General features: G+C 44.6%; 1 protein-coding gene across 3 annotated transcripts in view; it reads right to left on the bottom strand.

Annotated features, from left to right (window-relative positions):
- The window catches only part of SEMA7A (semaphorin 7A (JohnMiltonHagen blood group)), a 32,267-nt gene extending 13,776 nt beyond the window's left edge, over positions 1-18,491 (bottom strand). The window contains exons 1-2 of one of the 3 annotated variants that reach the window (XM_081337351.1): positions 17,708-18,491; positions 75-208 (exon numbers count right to left, since the gene is read on the bottom strand). In XM_081337351.1, coding sequence (XP_081193477.1) covers positions 75-208; positions 17,708-17,855 — 282 coding nt within the window. In that variant the 5' untranslated portion in view covers positions 17,856-18,491. Of the gene's footprint in view, positions 1-74; positions 209-3,770; positions 3,965-5,755; positions 5,910-17,707 lie in introns of those variants that run through there. The other 2 variants (XM_081337353.1, XM_081337352.1) reach the window with 2 other exon arrangements.
- Between the last annotated feature and the right edge of the window lie 7,223 nt (positions 18,492-25,714).

The following is a 25,714-nucleotide window of genomic DNA, read 5'->3' as shown; positions in this document are numbered from 1 at the left end:
CTAAAATTAACTCTCCAACTCTAAAATTAACGCTTGGAGGATCAATTTCGCCCTCCCTTTCCCAGCCTCCTTACCACGTGGCTGGTGGAGTCCTCAAAATTGTAGTAGTAAAGCTTGTTTTCTGCTCCCACCAAGACGGAAGAAGAGCCCTCTTCGTGGTAGAGGGTAACGTGTCTCTCCGTGGTATTAAACTGGAACTTTTTCCCACCTATGAAAGAGGGGGGAGGGGGGAGGGAAAATTCAGGATTGAGCCCAGACTGAGGGGAAGCGTTGAAGCATTTCATTCAAAGGAAACTCAAAGGTGATGATAGAAACGCTCAGACTGATCTGTGACTCAGTGAATGTCTGGTTTTTCCAGGAGCTTTAAATCAACAGTCTCATTCTTGACCAATTCACACTGTAGTGTATAAATAATATATACATCCAGCAGCCTGTGGAACCCCCCCACCCCCCACCCCTTTCTGTTTTTCCATTGTGAAGGGGTTGATTCCACAAGACTGCTTCTATATGTTTCAAACATCCCGGTTCTGGATATTTCTTTGTTTTATTCACTGGATTTTTATCTCACTTTTATTACTTTATAAGCAATTCGAAGAGGCAAACGTACCTAATGCTTCTTCCTCCTCCTATTTTCCCCATAACAACAACCCTGTGAGGTGTTTTCAGCTGAGAGAGAGAGATTGGGCCAAATTTACCCAGTCAGCTTTCATGCCTAAGGCGGAACTAGAATTCACTGTCTCCTGGTGATTGGGCCAAAGTCACCCAGCTAGCTTTGATTCCTAAGGCGGAACTAGAATTCACCATCTCCTGGGGATTGGGCCAAAGTTACCCAGCTGGCTTTCATGCCAAAGGCAGGACTAAAATTCACCATCTCCTGGTTTTTAGGCCAGCAGCTTAACCACTAGGCTGGTGGTGTAGTGTTGAAGGCATCGGGACAGAAACCAGGAGACTGTGAGTTCTAGACATCAAGTTAGCTGGGTAATCTTGGGCCAGTCACACCCTCTCAGCCCTAGGAAGGAGGCAACGGCAAACTGAAATCTGGCCAAGAAAACTGCTGGGACTTCTCCAGCCATTTGTTGAGAGTAAACCCTGATTTGAAGGCACCACCTCAAAAAAAAAAATAGATACAATCAGCACACATGAATCAACGCTACACCCACACCTTCCTTTGGTCCCTCTGCCCTGTGATGCATTTTCAAAATGTTGACACGTGAATATGACCCAGGAAAGCCTCCCGCATCAAATCAGCAAGCCCGCCGCCTCTTTCTTTCTCACTTCCTCTAATGCTACCCCAAGCTGCTTCCTCTTCTGATCTTAGATTGCAAATTGCTCCCCCAGACTGCAGAGAGCAGAATCCACGTTAATTGTTCAGATTGACCCTAACTCTTTCTCCGTTGCTTCGCTACCTCTTCCCTCCGCACGATGCTCAGGAATTGTCCAGATTGCGAGGAGGGGATCGAGGGAGGAAGGGATGAGAAAAGAGAGAACGGACAAAGAAGCCATTTGCTCAAGGATGGAACACCGTTTTCCACCGTGTTTTTTTGTTTTCTTCTCCTTGATCCAGCTGTCTGGGAAAAGCCAACCTACACACACACACACACACACACACACACACACAGAAAGACAACTGGATTTAAAGCTAACAACCACACCTAACCACACCACTTGTCCGGTCGACACTGGAATTGCAGAGGGAACTAACAAGAAGTTAGATAACAATACAGCTCCCTTGTAAACATCTGCTGACCTTCGATCGCCCAGCTTGGTTTGGGTTTCTACAGATGACCCTGAATCACATCGGTGGGAGGGAAGGAAACAAGCTTTTCTTTGTTCTCACTTCTCAGCCCCACTGAGTTTAGACATCTCCCTCTGCCCTGTTTGATTTTGCCTATCGTTGCTCTCTTTCATTCAACCCGACCCTGAGCCCAGGGGGAGGAGAGCAGCGGGGCTGGGTGGCCCACCTGCAACCAGCAGGTGGGCAGATGGACTTCCACCAAAGCCTTCTCACAAGGAGGCGCCCAGATGAAACGGTAGATAATCAGGCTGGGATAGCCTCTCCTACTCTCAACTTTGTCCATCCAGTTTGGCAACAGGATGAAATAAGAAGTCAGGCATCTAAAATACAGGTTGCTGATTGTCTGGGGAATCAGAGCTGCAGTGGAGGCAATACAACATCTCATTTGCTAAGTAATCTGACTTTTGACTCTCTCTCTCTCTCTCTCTCTCTCTCTCTCTCTCTCTCTCTCTCTCTCTCTCTGGAGGTATTGTGTCACGTTCTCAAGGGACAAAAACAAAGTCTTCTCTTGGGCCTTCTGACTCAGCCGTGATGACTAAAGCAGGGAATCCTCTGTTGTGACCATCCAAGGTGGAAGATAATCTCTCGACCTGGGTCCCTCAAGGCCTCTGAGCTCTTCTGCTTAAAGCAGATCAACAAACAACCTTGGAGCAGCTGGCATCGGACAGATGCTTTGTTGACAAGAGGAGAGAAATGCCAGTAGCCAGGGGGGCTGGGACTCCTTTCCAAAACAGGTGCTGTCTTCTTACACCCCCCCAGCCCCCAGCCAGGGGAGGGGGAAAAAAGATGGTTTCCTTCAGACCTTGGGGCTGAAGGAAGCTGAACTGCAACACAAAAGAGCACGTTCAGGAAACCAGGAGGTATAATCCTTGGTTGCTCTCCTTGGGAGTGTGGCAAAGATCTAAAAGAAGAACGTGACATCTTTGCAAGACTTGGGCGCAATCTGCCATGGGTGGATCAGCTGCAGTTCTACCTTGCTGAGGCTCAGGAAGGAAATACGCTGAGATATTCTCTTGAAATTGACCTCTATCCTTGTAGGGCCTATTTTGCCCCCTGACCCAAATTCCTCAACCTTCTTGGGGTTTGAAGTTGGCTTATGAGGGTGAGCTGCTGAAAATAGTGTTTTGACCTGAGGATCATTTTCGAACTTCCATAATCCAAAAATCCCCAGGGGCTTTGAGTGACAGATGCTTAAGTATATATTATGCTACTAAATTCTAGCTTCCGTCCAACCAGCTGTTTAATCAGCCAGTGGAACGGCTTGCCTTCAGAAGCTGTGGGTGCTTCATCATTCGAGGCTTTTAAGAAGAGACTGGACAGACCGTTGTCACAATTCATATAGGGTCTCCTTGCTTGAGGCAGGAGGTTGGACAACAGGACCTCCAAGTTCCCTTCCAGCTTTATTCTGATGGATTGAAACAGTTATACGTTGAGGACAACCTGTTAGGTCTCCACGGCTGTGGCTGTGTCTGGCTCGTACAAACGAAGGCGCAATGTTTGCAAAGCACAGCAATCCGCCTCGGCTTTCTGCTTTGCTCTGCAGTTCGGGCTGATGTCGGGCTGAAGACACGGTCCAGCAGCTGAAGGAGGGGATGTTATGAAACACACCCACACCTGACGCATGAAGTGTTTGCCAGGTGCCAGAGGCAGCTATCCCAGCATCCCGATCTGCACAAAAGCCAAAGGCTAAAGAACACACAGCGTCAGCTAGTCAAAACCTCCCTGTTCAGCAAAGCAGAAAGCCACGGCTTGTTCCAGAAAGAATGCTTACAAAGGTTTTATTATTCTTGCCCTCTCCATCGCATTCCAGACCTTGGTTTCCTTCCCTAAAACAGCCAGCTCTGCCCAGTTCCCCATAATCACGTTCAGTCACTGATTTTTTTTTAAAAAAAATAAATAAATAAACCCAAGGGTCACCCAGACTTCTTGAGTCTGCCAACTCTGATCTAAGACAGCCGGGGTCAAGAATCCTGACCTTTGACCTGGACAAGTTTAGCAAAAGCCATCCTATTTTCATCAAGCCCCACGTTCTGTCCAGCACATTCCTCCAATTCTGCATGTTTACGCCACAGTTCTTCCCTGCGCCTTTCAAAACATTTTCCCTCAACAGAGCATCAATTCATGCCCAGGGATAGGCTTGGCTCGGAGCCCACGTATGCCAGTGATCAGCAAAAGCACAAGTGGGCCAGGAGTGTCTTCAGCTTCTGAGCTGAGAAAGGCAACTTCAAGAAACGATTTCTCGTTCTCCTCAGTTCCTTCGTCTTGTCTGGTCTAGTCGTCGATTTTGCAGATCGTCTGTGAGATGCCCGCCTTTGTGAGTTGTTTAGTGTCCCGATATGTTTGGTGCCTGATGCCCAGTTGCAGCTGCCCGTGAGAGCATTGACCAGTCGAATCAGAGGACGGGCGAGGCCTTCAACGAAGGAGAAGAGGAAGGGAAAGGGGGAGAGGAGAAGGAGAGGAGGAGGAGGAGAAAGGGAGAAAGTGAAGAAGGAGAATGGAGAAGGAGGGGAAGCGAGAGAAGGGGGAGAAGGAGAAGGGAGGGAGGAGAAGGAGAAGGAGAAGGGAGAGAAGGAACCAGAACAGCCAAGGACTGTTTATTAAGACAGGGAGGTTTTAACAAAAAGATACTTGAAGAACACAACATCAACCACGCCAGCATTGTTCCTAAAAAATCCCTGCCTAGACGTGTCCAGGAAGCCATCAGGCAATGTCACAGTTTCCAGAGGGACACAATAACTTCATTTTAAAAGCATACACGCACACACAATTCAAATCACTGCCAAATTCAGCTATGCATTTGCTGGTGCTCTCCACCACTTGCTCAGACCTTCCGTTAAGTTATCTTTAAAAATTTAAAGCTGGGAAGTGTTGTGGTTGCCTCCCTAATGCATCTGCTCGAAAAGTCCAAGGAGAAGAAGAGCTGATGGGGGAGCATCGCAATGAGCAAAGGGAAACCACGATGAGTGGAGAGCAAGCCACGTTTGAAGGAAAATACTAGGAAAAAAGTACTTCAGGGACTAAAGCGGGGGGGGGGGGAGAAGAGAGAGAGAGAGAGGAGAAAGGTTAACTTAGACCTCTATCTCAATGTCCTTATGCAGATTCACACACTTTTGTAAGCCACATTGTGCTGAATGATGTTTTGTTGGGGGAAAAAAACCCACAATTAGCACTCCTCCGAGCCAAGAACCAGGTATCTCAACATGATCAAATTTTGAAAAGGTAAAAGGGTAAAAGTTTCCCCTGTCTGGTCATGTCTGACTCCAGGGGGTGTGCATATCTCCGTTTCTTGGCTGAGAGAGCCAACGTTGTCTGAAGACGTTTTTCTTGTTGTGTGGCCGCCATGGCTATACACCAAAGATGCATGGAACACTGTTACCTTCCCACGGGAATGGTACCTATTTGTCTACTTGCATTTGCATGCTTTCAAATTGCTAGATGAGCAGGAGCTGGAGCAAGGGATAGGAGCTCACCCCATCGCACGGTGCTCAGGTCTCGAACTGCTGCCAACCACCCGGCTGATAAGCCCAGCGTCTTAACTGCTAGGCCACCCCATCCCTGTTTTTGTAGAACGTTTGCTACACAAAGGCAGAACTTTCTCTGTAGGACGCAAATAAACGTCTGGACACTTTTAGAGACTGCCTTGGCTTTATTACTACGGTTGACCCCACGCCTTGCGACCACCCATGTTTTCGTGGGCGAATGTGAAGAAGCTGGGTGGTTTCTCTTGGTGGGCACCATTACTCATTCGGAAAACGGAAAAACAACAATGCCCTTGAAGGGAGAATGCGGGCTTTTTCCTTCCAACCTGACAGTCAGCCAAAAGTTAGTCAGAGCTGGAATGGATGAGCTTACAAGGCTCTTTCTGAAAAATTGCGGTCAAGATTTGCAAACTGCCAGGAGTCTAAGAGTCACTCATGGCTGGCGCAACCAAGCCCAGAAGGAGATAAAGAAAACATTGACCTGTTGTGGAAAAGGGAAGTATTTTCATTCCTGGAAAGGCTCTTTGGATGCATTTTCCTTTCCTCTGAAGGGCAGAGTATTTCCACCGCCCCCCCCCTTTCGAAATCAGGAAATTAAATTTTCTTTTTTGAAGCAAAATCGTAGGCCTCCATCTCCAGTCACTGAGGTCAAGGTTTCTTAATTTCAGCAACTTCAACAGGTACGGTGGACTGGAATGATGTAGACAGTTGAAGCCTATACTTTTTAAAGTTGTGGAGGTTGAGAAACGTTGATTTAGAGAGTGGCACAAACCACCTTTGTTGGCTTAATCCAGAGGTCCACCTAATTCAGCATCCTGTCTCCTACAGTGGTCTTCTGGAAGCCCGCAAAATAGCCCAAGGAGGACCTGTCAGTCATTAGACATTTGAACAAACAAGCATTATTTGGGTATCCTCTGAGAGGGGGGTTTCCAGCTTGTTTTATTAGCCATAATTGTTTTTAGAAATTGATTGATATCTTCCCTTTCCTGTCAAAACTCAGGGCTGCATTATTAAGGGGAAAAAAAAGACATTTATGTTTCTACTTGGAAACCACTTCTGGACTTCGTGCTTGAGGAAGAAAAAAAAATGAAACTCTGATTGTGGGTTTTACCAATTAGATAGGTTTGTGGTTCTAGAAGTGGCTAGTTTATACTATTACATAAAAGTAAAAAGCTGAGGTTTTTATCTTGCTATTATCTTATTTTACTGCATCAAAGGGAATCAGAAGTCAATACCTTTCCTTTCTTTCCCCACACTTTTTACTTCCCTTCTCCCTCCCCTATTTTCCTACAATTTTCCTTTGTATTTTTTTTTACTTTATATTACAAACTAATTTAAAAAAAAACACCTCACGGCAGCATTCATCCCCTTCTTTCCTCCAATTCTTTTTGTAAGAGAGGGAGAAAAACTTTCTCCATTTCTGTTAAGATGTCTGGGGGCGGGGGGGGGGAGGTGTTCCACCAACAACACAGTGTTGCAAGGCTGACACGGCACACTGATCTAAAATTAAAATATGTGGTCAAGACCACACCGCTGGCTAGACGCGTAGACTATCTTTCTGACGAGAACTGTATTTATGGAGGGGGAAAGTCAACAACCAGCTTGGAGAAGCTGCTAAACAGCTTCAGAAATATTTGTTCATGTTCTGGTGTTTCTCGATTCTCAAGAATACTCTGGTGTTGACACAGTTTTCTATGTAAATAGCATGGCTTACACTATTATAAACTGTCTCATTTGCAGATAGTAGGACTGCTGCCGCTCTGCCATTTCTAAAGGGCTGATCAGGAGATTCAACACATACTTCCTCGTGCATTAAAGTGAGATGCTGGCTAGCACAAGATATATTGTTAACCCTCAATTCAACAGCAGTTCATTTAGGGACCATTCAAAATGACAACGGCACTGAAACAAATGACTTAGAACCATTTTTCACACTTACACACTGCAGCATCCTTAGGGTCACGTGATTTACATTTGGACCAGTGGTGGGATTCAGCCACTTCGCACCAAAGGGCCTGGAGGCAGGACAAGAAGCAACGGATGGAAACTAACCAAAGAGAGAAGCAACCTAGAACTAAGGAGGAATTTCCTGACAGTGAGGACAATTAACCAGTGGAACTCCTTGCCTCCAGAAGCGGTCAATGCTCCAACACTGGAAGTCTTTAAGAAGAGACTGGACAGCCATTTGTCTGAAATGGTATAGGGTTTCCTGCCTGAGCAGGGGGTTGGACTAGATGACCTCCAAGGTCCCTTCTATTATTATTATTATTATTATTATTATTATTATTATTATTATTATTATTATTATTATTATTATTATTATTATTATTATTATTATTATTATTTTGGCAGAACTGGTAGCTAATTTTTTGTTGCCTAGGCCCACACAGAGAACCGGTCATTCACCTGTTTGAATCCCACCACTGATTTGGATGCTTGGCAACTGGCTCACATTTATGACAGTTGCAATGTCCTGAGATATTGTGATTCCCTTCTGCGACCTTCCGATAAGCAAAGTCAATGGGGAAAGCCAGATTCACTTAACAACTGTGTTACTAATTTAACAACTGCAATGATTCTTTTAACAACGGTGGCCTGAAAAAGCATTAAGTGAAGCAAAATTCTCTTAACAAATGTTTCACTCAGCAACCAATTTTGGGCTCAGTTGTGGACATAAGTTGAGGACGACCCGTATTGTACAGATGCAAGAATTTCTGTGTAAGGCTTTAATTTTCTTTAAAGGCATTATATCATACTGAAGTAGGCGATGACCTGGGAAAACTCATGCAATAAATTGCAATACCTTTCAGTGTACACAAAGTTGCGCTTGACTCCACCCAATCTGTTCAATCTAATTATTGACCTAATTTGTTTGTGTGTTTGCACAATGTACCAAACCTTAACCCAACCAAACATTCAGCATCAGGTGTCAATTGCACCACTGCCCAGATGCAGTTACATAAGAGAAACAATTTCTGTAACAATTAGTTCATTCAGATCAAGGACGAAGGTTATCTGCAGCCAAACTAAAGAAAATACATTTTTTAAAAAAAACACATACACAGTTAACCACCGCATGACCTGTTTCCCAAGAGACAGGGTAGAAAAAAAAATCTTTCAAACCGAAACATGTTTTCCAAACTGCCTTTTAAAATAAGGAACACAACAATCCCCATGCATTGTAAACAAAATTATTTCCTTTAAGAGGCAACATTTGGAGCAAGATAAGAACGAGAACAAACAAGGGAACAAAATCTCTCTTATCTTTTGAGAAACAATTACATATAAAACAGGGTGTTAAATGTTGCTGAGGCATGATTTTTCCTTAGAAAAAAATCTACAGCCAAAATATTACAGCTTATTCTGAGGAAGCAACATTGTTCATCAATGTTTTCATTGGCAAAACACGCTAAATTAACATCAAATTATGTAGTGTCTGGATTCAAATGAGTCAGCCATACAAAGACGGTTGCTTGCCCTGAACGTGCTGAATTACAACAACCTAAGCCATGAGCCATGGTTCACAAACCATGATGTTCCTAACATTCTAAGATATAAACTGAGCAATACTACTGCTTAATACAACCTGTTAACCTAGTCTGGGTTGTTCAACAAAACAGGTAAGCAAGCCATGGTTAGCATGAAGGGTGAAGCAAGCTATTGCACAGAGAACCACAGACTCGTAAAAAAATAGAAAGAAAGAAAGAAAATTAGTCAGTTGGGACGTTGGGAATGGAGAAAGATTTCAGCATCCCATCTTATAGATAGCAGTGAGCATTATTTAACTCAAAATGGAAAGAGCCTATTTTGAGAAAGAACTAGAGGAAATTGACTAATCAAGGAAGAGAGTAAAAAAAATAAAAATAAAGGCTATCTTGAGTCAAACTCTGTTTCTGTTCACCAACATGGACATATCTGTGCAATCTTCTTGCTGCGATATAGGAAATAACAGGGGCACTGCTACTGGCTTCGCAGAAACATTGCTTGTTGCAAGCCAGTGCCAAATGCTGGAACGAATAAGCTTTTCAAAAGGACCCTACGTCAACCAGGACTTGACCAGGACCCTGTGCTTCCATTATTTATTATTTTATTTATTTATTTATTTATTTATTAATGGGATTTATATCCCGCCCTATCTCCCGAAGGACTCAGGGCGGCTAACAACAAAACATATAATAAGTACAGAAATTAAGATAAAAATAAAATTAAAATCATCTGTGCAATAAATTAAAATTAAAAATTAAAAATAAATTAAAAATTGTAAATATAATTAAAATGCCTGTCAGTCCAGGTCAGCCAGGTGGAAAAGGAGTGTTTTGGGGGTGTTTTAACCGTTCTACTGTTTTTTAATGGTTTTATCATTTTAGAATGGGTAAGCCCCGCAGAGTCATTCGGTTGAGTTGGGCGGCTATAGAAACAGAACAGATCCATAAATAAATTAGGAAATGGAACAAGTTCGAGGAAGCAAACTTATCAAGTCCAGAAGATTTCCTCAAAAACCAACAATATCATGGATATCTGGAGATGCCCTAAGTTCTCAGTTATCTTGCCAACCACATGTCAACTATGTTCAGCCAACATTAGTCATGGTGATCGACTGACTCTTTGCTGTTTAGTTATGATTTAGCGCGCGGGTGTGTATCGCACAAACACATTTCCTCTTCTACACATAGATTATTCTACTCCATACTCTAACTAGAAAGTATGGTGGATGTTAGAGCTGGTGAAGAGTTTCTCCATTTCTCCTGCTCCACATATGACTGGTCGGTCATGTGGGTTTTAATTATTCATAAAACAGCCTTTCATTAGAGATCAATATTACTGTGGCCTTAACGGCCCAGCTCTTTCTAAAAACCCAGTGGTCAAATCTAGGTTAGAGAAGAATTTTGGTCAACACCCCACGCTGCTGTCTTTGAGTCAGGTCTGAAAGGAGAACGGGCTATGTCAAAGTCTGCAAACTCTCCTAGGTTGGAATAGCTTCCCAGGTTGTTGTTGTTGTGGGTTTGTTGTTGTGGGTATGTGTGTGTAGGGGGAACTCAGTGGAGCTCAGTTCTTACATACAAGTAATCCTCAAATTACAAACTCAATGACACTCAGCAAATTTGCCCCAAAACCGGTTCTTGGGTGATTTTAAACTCTAATAAATACCATGAGTTTGGGGGGGGGGAGTATTTATAGATCAGAATTAGTAATTGGACAAACTCACTCAAAAAGATTCTCTCGGCAAACACAACTCATTACATTATTATGAATCATTCTCCCTCTCTCTCTCTCTCTCTCTCTCTCACACACACACACACACACACACACACATACATGTATGTATATAGGGGAAACGTGACAATGCTATTTATTTCCTGCCGCATCAGGAAATGAACCCCATTGTTACATGATGAAATACAGCACAAAAGAAAAATCATGATCATAAAAGGCTTGAACCAAAGTTGCTTCAGCAGGAAAGAGGAATTATATATATATAAAAATGTTTGTGGTTTCTATTTTTTTCCTGCCAAGATGCCAAATATATCTACGTATGTAAATCGATCAATGCCAATAGGAAATTCTTCTATTAGAGAGTCTGAGCTATACCAAGTTAGAGAAATACAAGTTTTGGAAGACCATTTGCAAGACTTCTCGTTTTCAGTTTCAACTTCTAGAACTTCAACAAGGTGGATTCCAGCCCTTTTATAACTTCTTCCAGACATCTCTTTTCTTCAAAATCAGATAGGGGAAATAGAATATATATTTTTTTATTATTATTATTTTAATTCCATTTATATCCCGCCCTTCTCCGAAGACTCAGGGCGGCTTACAAGCTTAGCAGTCGCCTTCATTCTATGTATATGCCTGCTTATTAGGGCTTTCACACACACCCCAAGCGGCATTATTACAAAGTCAGCTTAATTGCCCCCAACAATCTGGGTCCTCATTTTACCTACCTCGGAAGGATGGAAGGCTGAGTCAAACTTGAGCCTGGTGGGACTCGAACCTGCACTAATTGCAGGCAGCTGGTGTTTTTATTTTATCAGAATTTCCTCTGATCTGGTGTTCTCCAGGAGTTGGAACTCTGAGGAGACCCAACTATCATGACCCACCTGGAACAGTATTATAGGAGTGCTTGTCCATAACTGTTACTCAACCTTGATAACTTCAAGGTGTGTGGATTTCAACTACCAGAATTCCCAAGCTAGCCATTCTGCAGAGTTGAAGTTCACACATCTTAAAGCATGCCAGTTGGGACTGTCTAGGACAGGGGTCAGCATGAGGAATTCTGGGAGCTGAAGTCCACAAGTCATAAAAGGGCCAAGTTTGAAGACCCCTGGTCTAGGAGGACAATGGTTGTCAACCTTTTCTTCCCCACAGACCACCAAGGCTTAACTCAAGATTTAAATCGTAACATTTCTTCAAGCCTTCGTGGATCCCCTGTGACAACACTGTAGCCCCTCCCCCGGGGTCCATGGACCACAAGTTGAGAACCACCGCTTTAGGATTTGAAGTCCACACAACCTTAAAGTTGCCAAAGTGAAGAAACACTAACCTAAACAAGTTACTTCTGTCAGACATGGCTGGATCTGGGATCAGCTTGTTTAACTGTGTGAGAAGTAGTGTTCACACAAACCCAGAGTTCATTTACACTTTCATCTTAGTTCAGGAGATACAGATTGTCAAATAATTCCACTTCGCAAACCATAACATGTAAGTGGTTGGATGACCCTTCTAAAGTTACATCAAATAAACGTTTCTACTAAAGGACGGGATCGTATCCAACAGTGTTGGATTGTGGAAGAACTTTCTTTGCCAGGTCAACATTAGCACACCTTGACTTTGGACTTTCCACCGGCCCCTAGATTTGGAAACGACTAGCACGCATGTGCGGGGGATCCTTTACCTTTTTATCACAATGCAGAAGTTTTAACTTTTCTCAAAGAGTGAGCACAGGCCAACGGTTGGAGAAGGACTGGGGGGAAAAATATAACTCCAGAACCAATCGTTAAGAAATACCTTGTGGCATTGTAGCTCTTTTATATATGCTCATTCATTAAGGCATTCTTTTCCTCCAGAAGCTCTTTCAGTAAAGAAAAAGCAGAAGATCAAGGGCTATGGGCTAAATTGCAGGATAAACTTGGCAGGAAAGGTTTAGAGAGACGATCACCTTCACCCTCTGAGAAGGAGATTGAAACAGAACATAGTTTAAACTTGAAGCCATAAAGATAACATGGGATAGTCTTGCTGTCCTCGGAATTTTCCATAAGGGGAGTTCAGATAAGATAGAAGATCAGGAGGATAACGAAGTAGGAGAAAGGTAAAAAGAGGGACGGAGTTCTGGATCCCTGCAAACTGGTCAGGCGGACTAAAGATGGACACTCCCACAGAGGTGAAGCAATCCCAGTTAGCCTTTAACCCATTCAAGAGCACTGTGTCACTTCCTAAAACCCACAGCCTGAGGGATGGTTGCGGTTTCGTCCTCAGTGTTTCTCAAGCTCAGCCGCTTGAAGATGGATGGACTTCAGCGCCCAGCCTTGGGACTTCAACTCCCAGAATTCCCACCACCACCACCACCACCATCACCAGCAATCTGGCTGGGGGAATTCTGGGAGTTGAAGTCCACCCATCTTCAAGTGGCTGAGCTTGAGAAACATTGAGCTACCGTAGGTTCATAAATAGGTAGGTAGGTAGGTAGGTAGATAGATAGATAGATAGATAGATAGATAGATAGATAGATAGATAGATAGATGAGAGAGATATATATAAGTAGATATATATATATATAGAGAGAGAGATTATATATATATATATATATATATAGAGAGAGAGAGAGAGAGAGAGAGAGAAAGAGAGATAGACAGACAGACAGACAAACAAATAAATAAATAATTTTTACACTCCTTAAGACCACAGAGTCCTTTCTGAATTCTTTGCATATTTATCTCACTAACTGGATTCACACACCCACACACCAACTCAGGCTAGCAGAATGCTTGCAGGTGGCTTTGGGTGGTGGCGATTCATGCTTTCTTCCTAAGCCTTCATGGATCAGGGCTTGAAATATTTGAGGCTACTCAACAAAAGGATTGATACTACCTGCAACTCACAACTGACTCATATTTACGACGGTCGCAGCATCTCCCGGGGTCACGTGATCCCCTTTTGCGCCCTTCTGATGAGCAAAGTCAACGGGGGAAGCCAGATTCACTTAACGACCGATTGACTAACTTAAACAACCGCAATGATTCACTTAACAACTGTGGCTAGAAAGATCATAAAATGGGGCAAAACTCAATTAACAACATCCATTTGGGGCTCAATCGGGGTTGTAAGTCAAGGACTTTCTATAAATCACATTATCGGTGGTGTGGTGATTATTTTTAAAAAGGGTCATTATAATCACGACGATGTCCGTGTTTCATTCAGGAAACATCCCATGGGGGTGTGTCAGGCTACCTTCTTGGTTGATGTGTGAACACGCAGAGCCAGCTCTCAAACTATACTATGGGCCATTTGGCCTCCTGAGATGACTTGTGGCAATTCGGGAGTTGTGAAATGATGCGTTAAATTGTTCAATTTGAGACTGTAATTTTTCTGCCTCTTGACTAACCTCACCGGAAAACATTTTACTACATTTCTCAGAAATATTTCAGGCAAATTTTAGCCTGTTCCTTACTGTATCACGTATACGCTCATCTGTGCATGTAATAAAGGAAGGAAATCAGATCTGAACTGTTCAACTTGCATGCAACAACAAACAAGGGGGGGAAAAACAAAAATACCCCAAGAAGAGCTTTAATACAAAATTACAAAATCTGGGAGCAAGAAGGAAGATGTATGTTGAAAGCAGATCAAATATTCTTTACGTACACAAATTTTCCCCACAATGTTTCCCTGCAAAGCAAATTTCTGCTAACCCTAACCCTACCTTGTCCTTTTAAAGGAAGGAAGGAAGGAAGGAAGGAAGGAAGGAAGGAAGGAAGGAAGGAAGGAAGGAAGGAAGGAAGGAAGGAAAAAAAATCTTTCTGACCCATTATATGCTAAATAAATCCAAGAGATGCTTTTTTTGAGTTTCTTTCTCATACTTGTTTCAATCTCTGGACTGAGCAATCCAAGGTTTCTCAATCTTGGCACATTTAAAAGGGGGTGGATTTCAACTCCCATGCTGGCTGGGGAATTCTGGGAGTTGAAGTCCACCCCTTGAAGAAGAGATGACACCAATGCCATCTCTTCTCCAAGGCAATCAACTTTTGTCCAGGGAATCACGGACGAGCGTCTAGTCAAGCCGGCCACATGACCACGGAGACGTCCTCGGACAAGCGCTGGCTCTTCGGCTTTGAAACGGAGATGAGCACCGGCCCCTAGAGTCGGAAACGACTAGCACGCATGTGCGGGGGAACCTTTACCTTTACCTATTCTATTCCTATAATACCTATCTAAATTCTGCAGGTTGCAGATCCACGGGCTGAGAGATCCCCATAAATTGGATTTAATCAACAATTCCAAGGCCGTGTGCAGCACCGGGATCAGAAAACAAAAGCTACAGAAGTTCCCATGCCAAGAAATAAGGTCATAATCCTCTCTTCGTAAGCAAGGTTGATTCATCTGGCACGGAAATCCTTTGGAGACCTCGTAATCCCATCTCGGGAATCAGGATGTATCTTTTATTATGTCATTCCCATCTGGGCCTGGCAATTTGAGCTGACATAACTCCTCTAACAGAGATTAGACACTACAATATGCAATGCACAAATACGCAAGGCTAACTCTCACAGTGTGCTGTTAAGATTCGTCTCACAGTTGCAGTTTCTCATCCGGACTCAGAAGAGTTCTGGATCGGAACACCCTAACCAACCCCCCCCCCCAGGATGACAAATGAAAGAAGCCTAGGTTAAATTAAGGGGTTCTGTACAAGTGATCCAGAACCTCCACCTTCAGGAGCAGTCTTCCACTGAATATCAATGCCTTGGTATTCATTCCTCCTCTCTCTTATGTTCCTCTGACCTGATTGGTTGAAGTGGGGATGAGTTGATTTCCCTCCCAACGAACTCTTGCCAAGTAGAAGTGAAATTGCCTTTATGTGGTCAAAACATGTAGAATTAAAAATCACATGAAGGATTAGTACCGCTTTATAGTAAGACCACAACTCGAATCCTGCATCCAGTTTTGATCATCACATTACAAAAAAGAGGTTGAGGTTTTGGGAAAAGTGCAGAGAAGAAGATCAAAGGCCTGGAGACTAAAACATAGGAAGAATGGTTGCAGGATTTGCGTATGGCCAGTCTAGAGAAAAGGACTTGTGTGTGTGTGTGTGTGTGTGTGTGTGTGTGTGTGTGACACGATAGCACTATTCCAGTATTTGAGGGGCTGCCACAAAGAAGAGGGGGGGGTCAAGCTATTCTCCGAAGCACCAGAAGGCAGGACGAGAAACAACGGATGGAAATTAATCAAGGAAAGAAGCAACCTGCAATTAAGGAGAAACGTTCTAATGGTGAGAACAATCAACCAGTGGAACAGCTTGCCACCAGAAGTAGTAGGTACTCCAACACTGGAGGCTTTGAAGAAGGGACTGGACTTGTCTGAAAAGGTATAGGGTCTCCTGCTTGAGCAGGGGGTTGAACTAGAAGACCTCCAAGATCCTTCTCAGCCCTATTCTGATTGATGGTTCATCCTTGATTTCTTTGGTGTGACTTGATAATGTCTATTGGAATTAACGGTTGTACAGATCCCTATTTATGCCTCCTACTGGAGATACAGATCTTGGAAGCAGATGAGTGAGAAAAAGTTTGCCTCCTTGATGCACACATATTTTTAGGAAAACATTAAAATATTCTCCCTGACAATTGGACTGCCGGTGGCCAAGTTAATGGAAGTAACCAGGGATGGATAAAATCCTATTTGGCAACCCTTTGCAACCACAAAAATATAACACAAAGAGAATGCATCCCTCGAAAAAAATCAATAAATCCGGTACATTCACGGATCATTTTGCCCGGCTATAAATCTCACGTCACCAGCGAGACTTTGCTGAACCCACAAAGAGCACCTTAAAGGTGACATTATTTTGACCTCTTAAAAAGTAAAACTACAGGGAAGTTAAAAGCAGGCTAACAAACGCACCCTCCATCCACACCTGTCATCCCACACAACTTTAGAACGCCACCGATGAGAAAAAACTCAGCCAGAATATGAACCGGTCCCTAAAGAAATCCTTGCGTGCACCTCCCCTGGTGACCTATTTAGAGAGAGCGTAGAAGAGCAAGCAAATCTCCGCTAGCCAGAAAGGAGAGAAGGATGAAGGGTTTTAGGAAACGGAGGCGTTTTCTACGGTCCTTGATCATTTCTCTCATTTCCCAGCACATCCCCTAGAAACCCCTGGAGATGCCTCCTCACCTTGCCAGCTCCAGGGCTGGAGAGGTAAGGGGTTTGATTGTTTGTTTTTCCCGTTCCCACCATCCAAACGAAAAGAGATGCAGCAGAGAAAGTTTTATTATTGCAGTAACAAGGTGAGTCAACAGAGTAGGCTAAGTTTGTGGCCAACGCAAGCAGGGCAGTGGGCGCATCCTTCTTAGCATGAGGGTAAATCCTACTAGCACTTATGGCGTTACCTTGTAATGAAACGTCTACAAGCAAGGAATCAAGCTCAGAGAGCACCAAGGAGCCCACGTGTTGCTTTGTTTTTATCTGGCTCCATCTCCCAGTTAGGTTCAGGATTAATGGACCTTCTCTCTCCCTTCCTTCCTTCCTTTCTTTCTTTCTTTCTTTCTTTCTTTCTTTCTTTCTTTCTTTCTTTCTTTCTTCTTTCTTTCTTTCTTTCTTTCCTTCCTTCCTTCCTTCTTTCCCTTTCTTTCTTTCTTCCTTTCTTTCTTTCTTTCCTTCCTTCCTTCCTTCCTTCCTTCCTTCCTTCCTTCCTTCCTTCCTTCCTTCCTTCTCTTTTTTTCTTTTTCTTTCTTTCTTTCTCTTTCTTTCCTTCCTTCCTTCCTAGTTGGGTAATGAAACGTCTACAAGCAAGGAATCAAGCTCAGAGAGCACCAAGGAGCCCACGTGTTGCTTTGTTTTTATCTGGCTCCATCTCCCAGTTAGGTTCAGGATTAATGGACTTTCTTTCTCTTTCTTTCTTCTTTCTTTCTTTCTTTCTTTCTTTCTTTCTTTCCTTCCTTCCTTCCTTTCCTTCCTTCCTTCTTTCCTTCTCTTTCTTTCTTTCTTTCTTTCTTTCTCTTTCCTTCCTTCCTTCCTTCCTTCCTTTTTTCTTGTCTTTCATCAGCCGCCCATCCCGCCCGCGGATTCCTCCCCCTCCCCAAAGTTCCCCTCCCGAACCGAACAGGTGGGAGGACGGCCTCGCAAGAGAGGGGGGTGTCGCCGCGTCCCCAGGAGCCCCGCGACCCCCCCCCCGCCCTCGCTCCCCCCCCCCCTGCCAGCGCCCCGGAGACGCGCCCGCCCGGCTTACCCAGCGCCCCGGTCAGGATGCGGGGACTGGCGGCGTGAGGGACGGCGGCGCAGCGCAGCAACGGCAGCACCAGCAGCAGCAGCAGCAGCGCCGGCGGGCGGCGGGCGACGGAGGCTGCGGGGCGGCGGCGCGGCGGCGGTGGGAACATGCTGAGCGTCTCTTCACTTCGGAGCGGCCCGTCTCCGACTTCGCTTTGGGAACCGGAGCGAAGGTGAAAGCGGCTATAAGAGCTGGCCAACCCCCGGCGGGGGCGGGGCAAGGTGAAGAAAGCGGCGTGGGAGAGGGGCGGAATTTGGAACCTGAGCTAGATGCCTCCATCCGGGGTCTCTCTTAGGTCTGTAGAGCAGGGGTCTTCAAACTTGGCCCTTTTATGACTTGCGGACTTCAACTCCCAGAATTCCTCAGCCAGCTTTGCTGGCTGAGGAATTCTGGGAGTTGAAGTCCGCAAGTCATAAAAGGGCCAAGTTTGAAGACCCCTGCTGTAGAGATTCTCAATCCTCCGGGTCCTGGGATTGTGTCCCCACCCCCTCCCAAAGATGCTTTTCCAAAAGGCAACTAGACTTTCTGGGGGTTCTCCCCCCCCCCCGAAACGATTCACCTCTCTGTCCCAGAAGCTTCTTCAGTTCTGCCAGATGTCAGAACTGGGGAGTATCTCTCTACAGATGGTCCCACACCTCCAGGGCCCAGGCGTAGCCACAGACATAGAATCTCTCTATCTCTACACCTACATCACACAGGTATTCTTAAGGTGCTAGCTGTCAATAGGTAGGTTAGGTGGTTAGGCAGGCAGGCAGGCAGAGGGAGGGGAGACAGATGAGAGAATAGAGATTAGATAGATAAGAAAGAGAGAGAGAGAGAGAGAGAGAGAGAGAGAGAGAGAGAGAGAGAGAGAGAGGAGAGAGAGAGAGAGAGGGAGAGAGAGAGAGAGAGAGAGAGAGGCAGGCAGGCAGGCAGATTATAAGTAGAAAGATGATAGAAGCACACATATACATACAGTGTATGTATATACACAATCTCTCTCTCTCTTTATCTATCTTATCTATCTTATCTATCTATCTATCTATCTATCTATCTATCTATCTATCTATCTATCTATCATACTATCCTCATCTTACAAATACAAAATTGGGACCAGAATTTCCATGGCTCTGCATTAAGTGAATCTTGCCTGATTTTTTTTTTACCACGGTTGCTAAGTGAATCAAAGCAGTCGTTAAAAATGTGTGTGGTCGTTAAGCCAATCTGGCTCCCCCTACCACATGACCCCCCAGGACAGTGCAATGGTCCTCAGTGCACGCCAGTTGCAAAGCACCCAAAATTTAATCTTGTGGCGATCAGGATATTGCGATGGCGTTCACTCCAAGGAGCGGTCCTAAGTCACTTATGAAGTCAAAGGACTTTTCAGCCCAGCCCTGAGAGCTACCCAAATGCCTCATTCTCCATTTGTATAATATGAATCATAAAAGGGCATCAGTAATCGCACACATTCTGTAAATGTTTATGGGGAAAGGAGGGGAGAGGAAACGAGCAGATAAAGAATTAAAAGTCTTCGTGCTGGGGGCCAAAAATTGGGGAAATCAAATCATTGATAGGTCCTAAAAGTTTAAATTGATCAGACAGATCCTAAAAGCTTCAGCTTAGGGGAGGAAGCAGTTGTTGTTGTTTTTTTCAGGAGTTGGGGTCTTGCGCACCTATACAGCTTTTAAAATTCTTACCATGGGTTGGAGTTACACGGGGGAGTAAGGTGGAAGGGGGTGGCTTCCATATCCTGAAGGACCTTTCTCAGCAGTTGCAACTAAGGAAATGGCGACACATTTATTCTATTATTCATTCATTCATTCATTCATTCATGGCATTGTTGCCCATATCACCATCTCTTTGTCTCGGCGATGCCAGGAAATGTCCTTTTAGCAACGACCAGAAAGGCAGAAATATTTAATAACTCCGGGCGAGAAAGCATTCAGAGGCTTTGGCTACACGGGAAAACTTTCACCGCCATTTACTGTAATAGTTTTGGGTTTCATAGTCTCTAATAGCAATAGCAGCGGGTAAAAGCAGCGGGAAGGAGCAGAGGGAAGCTGGTTGAACAATGCAGACAATGGGAGCGTGTTGCAGAGGGAAAGAGAGCAGAAGCCTCACCGGGATCGAACCTGCCACTGCAGCAAAAGTGAAAACATTGGGAAGAAGAGAAATATGGACAGCAAAGGGTTCCTCCTTGGGGAAATGATTTGACAGCCCAGGCTGGGGCGGTGGGGTGGGGGTATCACCCCCCAAAAAATTTCAGGGTTCATTTGCAATCCTCCCTTCAACGCATGGGAAAGCATTTGAACAAGAACGTGGATTGAAAGAAGGGACATCTGATCACACAAATGCATCAGTTCTTGCAAAAGGCGGTCCAAAATAGAGGGGGAGCAAACCGGTTTGGATAACAGAATAACAGCATTGGAAGGGACTTTGGAGGTCATCTAATCCAGCCCCCTGCTCAAGCAGGGGACCCTGTACCATTTCAGACAAATGGGTGTCTTCTTAAAAGCCTCCAGTGATGGAGCAGTCACAACTTCTGGAGACACGTTGGTCTACTGGTTAATTGTTCTCACTGTCGGGAAATTTCTCCTTGCTTCTCTCCTTGATGAGTTTCCATCTGTTGCTTCTTCTCCTGCCTTCAGGCGCTTTGGGGGAATAGGCTGACCCCCTTTTCTTTGTGGTAGCCCCTCAATATTGGAAGACTGCTATCGTGTCCCCCCTCGTCCTTCTTTTCACTAGACTAGACATACCCAATTCCTGCAACTGTTCTTCGTATCTTTTATCCTCCAGTCCCTTAATCATCTTTGTTGCTCTTTTCTGACCTGACCTTGATCACCTGACCTTGATGGCTAGCTGATCCCCAGATGTTAGTTAGTTAGTTAGTTAGTTAGTTAGTTAGTTAGTTAGTTAGTTAGTTTGCAAAAAGAAGGCTTGTGAGAGAGGCTAATACTCAGTCTTGTGTTTTCAGGCTGCAATGGGAAACATCAGATGAAACATTTTTCATCTTTCCAAGCAAGGTCTCCTGACCTCGTGATGAATGACAGACGGCTGTGTGATTATTGTAAGCAGTGTGTAAGCTTGTGTGATTACTGAAAACAAGTGGTGAGCAGGATATCAGGGGTGAATCCAGGGGAAACAGAGAACAAAGCAGAAGCAGGAGTTAACCAGATTCTCACAATCTGATTATTGGCGCCTCCCTGACACGGAGGGATGATGGTTCAGAACTCAGCAGCTTGCTTCTGGTCCTCTTTTCCTGAAACTAGGTGGAGTTGTTCTGGAGTAACTCAGCCACTGTTTCCCAGCTGACGGAGCTGGGTCAGGTTGGAAAAATAGTTTTAAAAAGAAGAGTTGGCCTAGAAAGCAGAAGGGTGCAAGTTCCAGATTTTCCTTAAGCACAGACACCAGCTGGGAGATTATTAGGTCAATCCTGACCCACCTGGCAGGGTTGTTGTGGTGGTGAAAATAGGAAGTGGGAGCATCCAGTACGCGGCTTTATGTTGCGCAAAATAAAGGGAGGATCTAAGAATGATTTTTCTTAACTAATGCAAGAACTGTATTCCTGGTTCTGCAAAAGGTTGCATTTCTGGAGGTAATTTATGTCATGCTAATTGCTCCAGCAGATTGTTATATTTATGATCATTTAGCCCATGAATAATATCATAATGCTGGAGATTTGCCAGCTGATTATCATAATGATATTTACGACACTTTATCCAGCTGGTGGTGAGGATTTATAATCATCTGTAGCTATAGATGTTAATTTATTTCAAATCCAACTGGACACTGATTTCTCATGGAAATTATTTTTTTTGATAAGCAATTTGCACTTCTGGTTTTTCGAGGAATACATCCTGATTAATGTTTTTTTTCCCTTAAGTCTGGCTGCCGTGTCTTCCTGTCCATCCTGGCCAAGTGGCCGGACATTTTTCTGGGATACAGGACTGGTTTGAGAGTGCCACTGAGTTCAAGGATGAATTTTTTTTATTTTTTTTATTTTAATTCCATTTATATCCCGCCCTTCTCCGAAGACTCAGGGCGGCTTACAAACGTAGCAGTAGCCTTCATTCTATGTATATGCCTGCTTATTAGGGCTTTCACACACACCCCAAGCGGCATTATTACAAAGTCAGCTTAATTGCCCCCAACAATCTGGGTCCTCATTTTACCTACCTCGGAAGGATGGAAGGCTGAGTCAACCTTGAGCCTGGTGGGATGCGAACCTGCAATAATTGCAGGCAGCTGGTGTTACTTAAGGAGGCATTAGCCCACTGCTCCACCAAGGCTCTGAATGGTGTGATTGAAGTCATTTCCTACAGAAAACTCAAATGACCATAACTATGCATGCTTACTGCAACTTCCCAAAAATCTTCCAGCCCTTTTGTTGGAGGAAAATACACCCAGTTTGGGAATGGAATGGACAATGGGGGTTGAGGGGAAACAACCAATTCAACCCCCTCTGGCCAGGGAGTTCTTTCAGGTAGTGAAAAACAATTCCTGCTCAGCGGACACAGGTTCAAATTTGTTCTCCAAAATTCCAAAAGCTTCTTTTATAATTTTCACCCTGTTCAGAAGGACAAGCAAAAGCTTGCTTTGAAAGCTTGGGAAATACAGGATAACAGAGTTGGAAGGGATCCTGGAGGTCTTCTAGTCCAACCTCCTGCTCATGCAGCATATCCTATGTCATTCCAGATAAGCGGCTTTTCTTAAAAGCCTTCAGTGATGAGACACCCACAACTTCTGGAGGCAGGTCGTTCCACTGGTTAATTGTTCTCACTGTCAGGAAATTCCTCCTTAGTTCCAGGTTGCTTCTCTCCTTGATTAGTTTCCATCCGTTGCTTCTTGTCCTGCCTTCGGGCGCTTTGGAGAACAGCTTGACCCCCTCTTCTTGGTGGCAGCTCCTGAGATACTGGAAGACTGCTTTCGTATCGTAGGCCTTCTTTTCACTAAACTAGACATACACAATCCCTGAAACCAGGAATTGTTTTCTAATCGGGGTTGATTTCAAGTGTCCTACTTGTCTTCTCGTGGAAATGGAAAAGATCCTGTCTTCTCCGAGCAAGAGGCTCATAGGTTTCATATTTCCCCAAGTGTTGTGGCTATCTCCCTTTTATCTACCTGCTGCCTCTTCGATCCCAATTTTTTTGCCTATGATGCACCACTTCGCTCAATGGAAAGTTGCAAACAATCAAAGACACACAGAAGTGTGCAGATGATAACCATGTCAAATTTAGCGTGGATGTTACTTTTTAACCTTGGGTTTCTGAACCCTACGGATTGCAACTCTGGCTAGTATTAGATGAGAACTCTGCCTCAATTAAATTACACCTGGTCTCAAGTGGACAGAAAGGATTAAATGATGGATTCAGAATTCAAGCAGAGAACAAACATTGTGTATAGTGCCGGATTGACCTTCACTGGTTGCGGTGGTGTAGAAAGCAGAGAGATACTTTCGCTTTGAGTACATACAGAATATCTTATCAGCCAGAGACAGTCGGTGAAAGTTTAAAAAGGAAAGCCAGTGAAACCTCCCACAAAGAATGTTCAGAATAATAGCAACAACAATAGCCCTTAAACTTATATACCGCCTCACCGTGCTTTACAGCCCTCTCTAAGCGGTTTACAGAGTCGGCATCTTGCCCCCCAACAATCTGGGTCCTCCTTTTACCGATCTCGGAAGGATGGAAGGCTGAGTCAACCTTGAGCTGGCCAGGATCGAACTCCTGGCGGTGAGCGGAGTCAGCCTGCAATGTTGCCTTCTAACCGCTGCACCGCCACTCTTTCACAAAGCTATTAAAGTGATTTCCAGATCTTAAACTGGCGCCATGGCTTAGGGGACAAGGGAACTCTCCTAGGTTGAGAGCAGCACAGCAGCAAGATGACTATTGCATATAACCTGCAAATATCTCACCTGGGTTTTCCAAAGGAAGTGGTTTAAAAAAAAAGTCAGCTTTCACAGTGGGGTCCAATCTTGGCAACTTTTAAGACTTGTGAGCTTCATGCCCACATATCTTAAAGCAGCGGACCCCAAGCTTTTGGGCACCAGGGGCTGGTTCCATGGAGAGAGGTTTTTCTGTGGGCTAAAGGGGACATGGTTTCACGTGCTGCCTGCATCCCATGGATGGAGCTTCGCTTTTTTTTAAATCCCATTTATATCCTGCCCTTCTCTGAAGACTCAGGGCGGCTTACAATTTAAGCACAAACCAATGTGCTTAGCAATAGCCTTCATTCTATGTATGTGCCTGCTTATTAGGGCTTTTGGGCCCCCGCAAGCGGCATTATTACAAAGTCAGCTTATTGCCTCCAACAATCTGGGTCCTCATTTTACCTACCTCGGAAGGATGGAAGGCTGAGTCAACCTTGAGCCTGGTGGGACGCGAACCTGCACTAATTGCAGGCAGCTGGTGTTACTTAAGGAGGCATTAGCTTGTTTGCATGGACCAATTTCTGGCATGCCACGGACCGGTGCCGGTCCACAGTCCGGGTGTTGGGGACTCCTGTCTTAAAGTGATCAAGGTTGAGAATCACTTCTCTAAGACATGACGGGACACCCTAGCATCCTTCAGCTACTGTAAAACCTATCATCCTGGCCAACAGCCAAGGAGGACAGGTTTGGGAGACCAACCTCTTGGAGATCACAAGTTCTCCAATCCTGGCCTTCCAGATTTTAGAGGTTGCCACAAATCTTACCTTAGGAGCCACCAGCTCCTATGTCCTATTTTAGGGAGACAAATCCTAAACTTATCCTCTGCCAATGCTCAGTGTCGCGCTTCCAAGTCTGAACCTAGCTTACATGGTTACCCCTATTTGCTTTAGCCCAGGGGTCCTCAACCCCTGGTCCGTGGACCGGCACCAGTCCATGGCAGGCCAGAAACTGGTCCGTGCAAACAAGCGAAGCCCCAACTGCAGGATGCAGGCAGCAGCCAAAACCACCTCCCCACCTCACCCCACCCCGGTCTGCGAAAAACATCTCTCGCCACAGAACCAGTCCCCGGCGCCCAAAAGGTTGGGGAGCTCTACTTTAGCCCCCAAGCCTGATCTTGCAAATTAAGCAAACCTTAAATTTTTAGAATCAGAGAAGCGGCAGCATTCTTGTCCCGCTGGATAGCGGTTGCTGCTTAACCAAAGCCTTCTCTGCGGCTATTTTAAGCTGCATTTGCTATTTATCCCACTCCAGTGAGATCATGGGCGTTTACAGGAATGAGATTGTTCAGTGTCCCCCTTGTAAAATAAATGTCATTCGAGGGGGGTGGGGGGGGCTATTTCCATTTATCCGCATTACTATTGATTTTGGCCTTGCCAGCAGTTGGGAGAAAATATGACTTCATTCTGAATGAACTGCAGGGAAAAATCAAGTTTTGGGGCCTGGAAATTCGTGTTGGAAAATTAGAAGGACTAAAATGTTGGAAACGGAGATTAGGAGGAAAATGTAAGGTGAGATTGCTCTGCTTAACCGCCCAGAGAGGAAGCTAAAAAAATGCATTTTAATGAGGGATGTGGGAATAAACACATTATTAACTATCCAGTGTTGCTTGGATAAACCCGCGTCTCGATATAACGGAAGCTTTTCCAGCAGCCTCCTAAGTGCCAGGGGATATTTGAGAATTCAGGGTGGCAGCATAAAACTCACCGAGCCAGAGAAAAGCAAAACGGATTTGAAACCATCAACCAATATTCTGGTTTAACGGCGTCTGGGGCAGGTTACTTCCTGCAAGCCCTGAAGGAGTCTCATAAATGTCTTTGGATACGCAAGTACGCAGCTAATAGTTTCTGCAAGGTGCAATTACTTGAATTCCAGTGTGTAATAAATACCACAAGAAGGCATAAATGCTAAGATGGGTTTTCAGTTATCTGCTTCAGATACCACATCAGTGTTTCTCATCCTTGGCAACTTAAAACTTTGTGGACTTCAACGCCAAGAATTTTTCAAGCTGCCAACTTTATGGACTTCAACTCCCATAATTCCCCAGCCTCCAATCCCAGGCT

The sequence above is a fragment of the Vipera berus genome, assembly GCF_964194415.1.
Source record: "Vipera berus genome assembly, chromosome: 12".
NCBI classification, from domain to species: Eukaryota; Metazoa; Chordata; class Lepidosauria; order Squamata; family Viperidae; genus Vipera; species Vipera berus.
The sequence above is the reverse complement of the archived record's forward strand: the minus strand, read 5'-3'. Positions and strand labels throughout refer to the sequence as shown.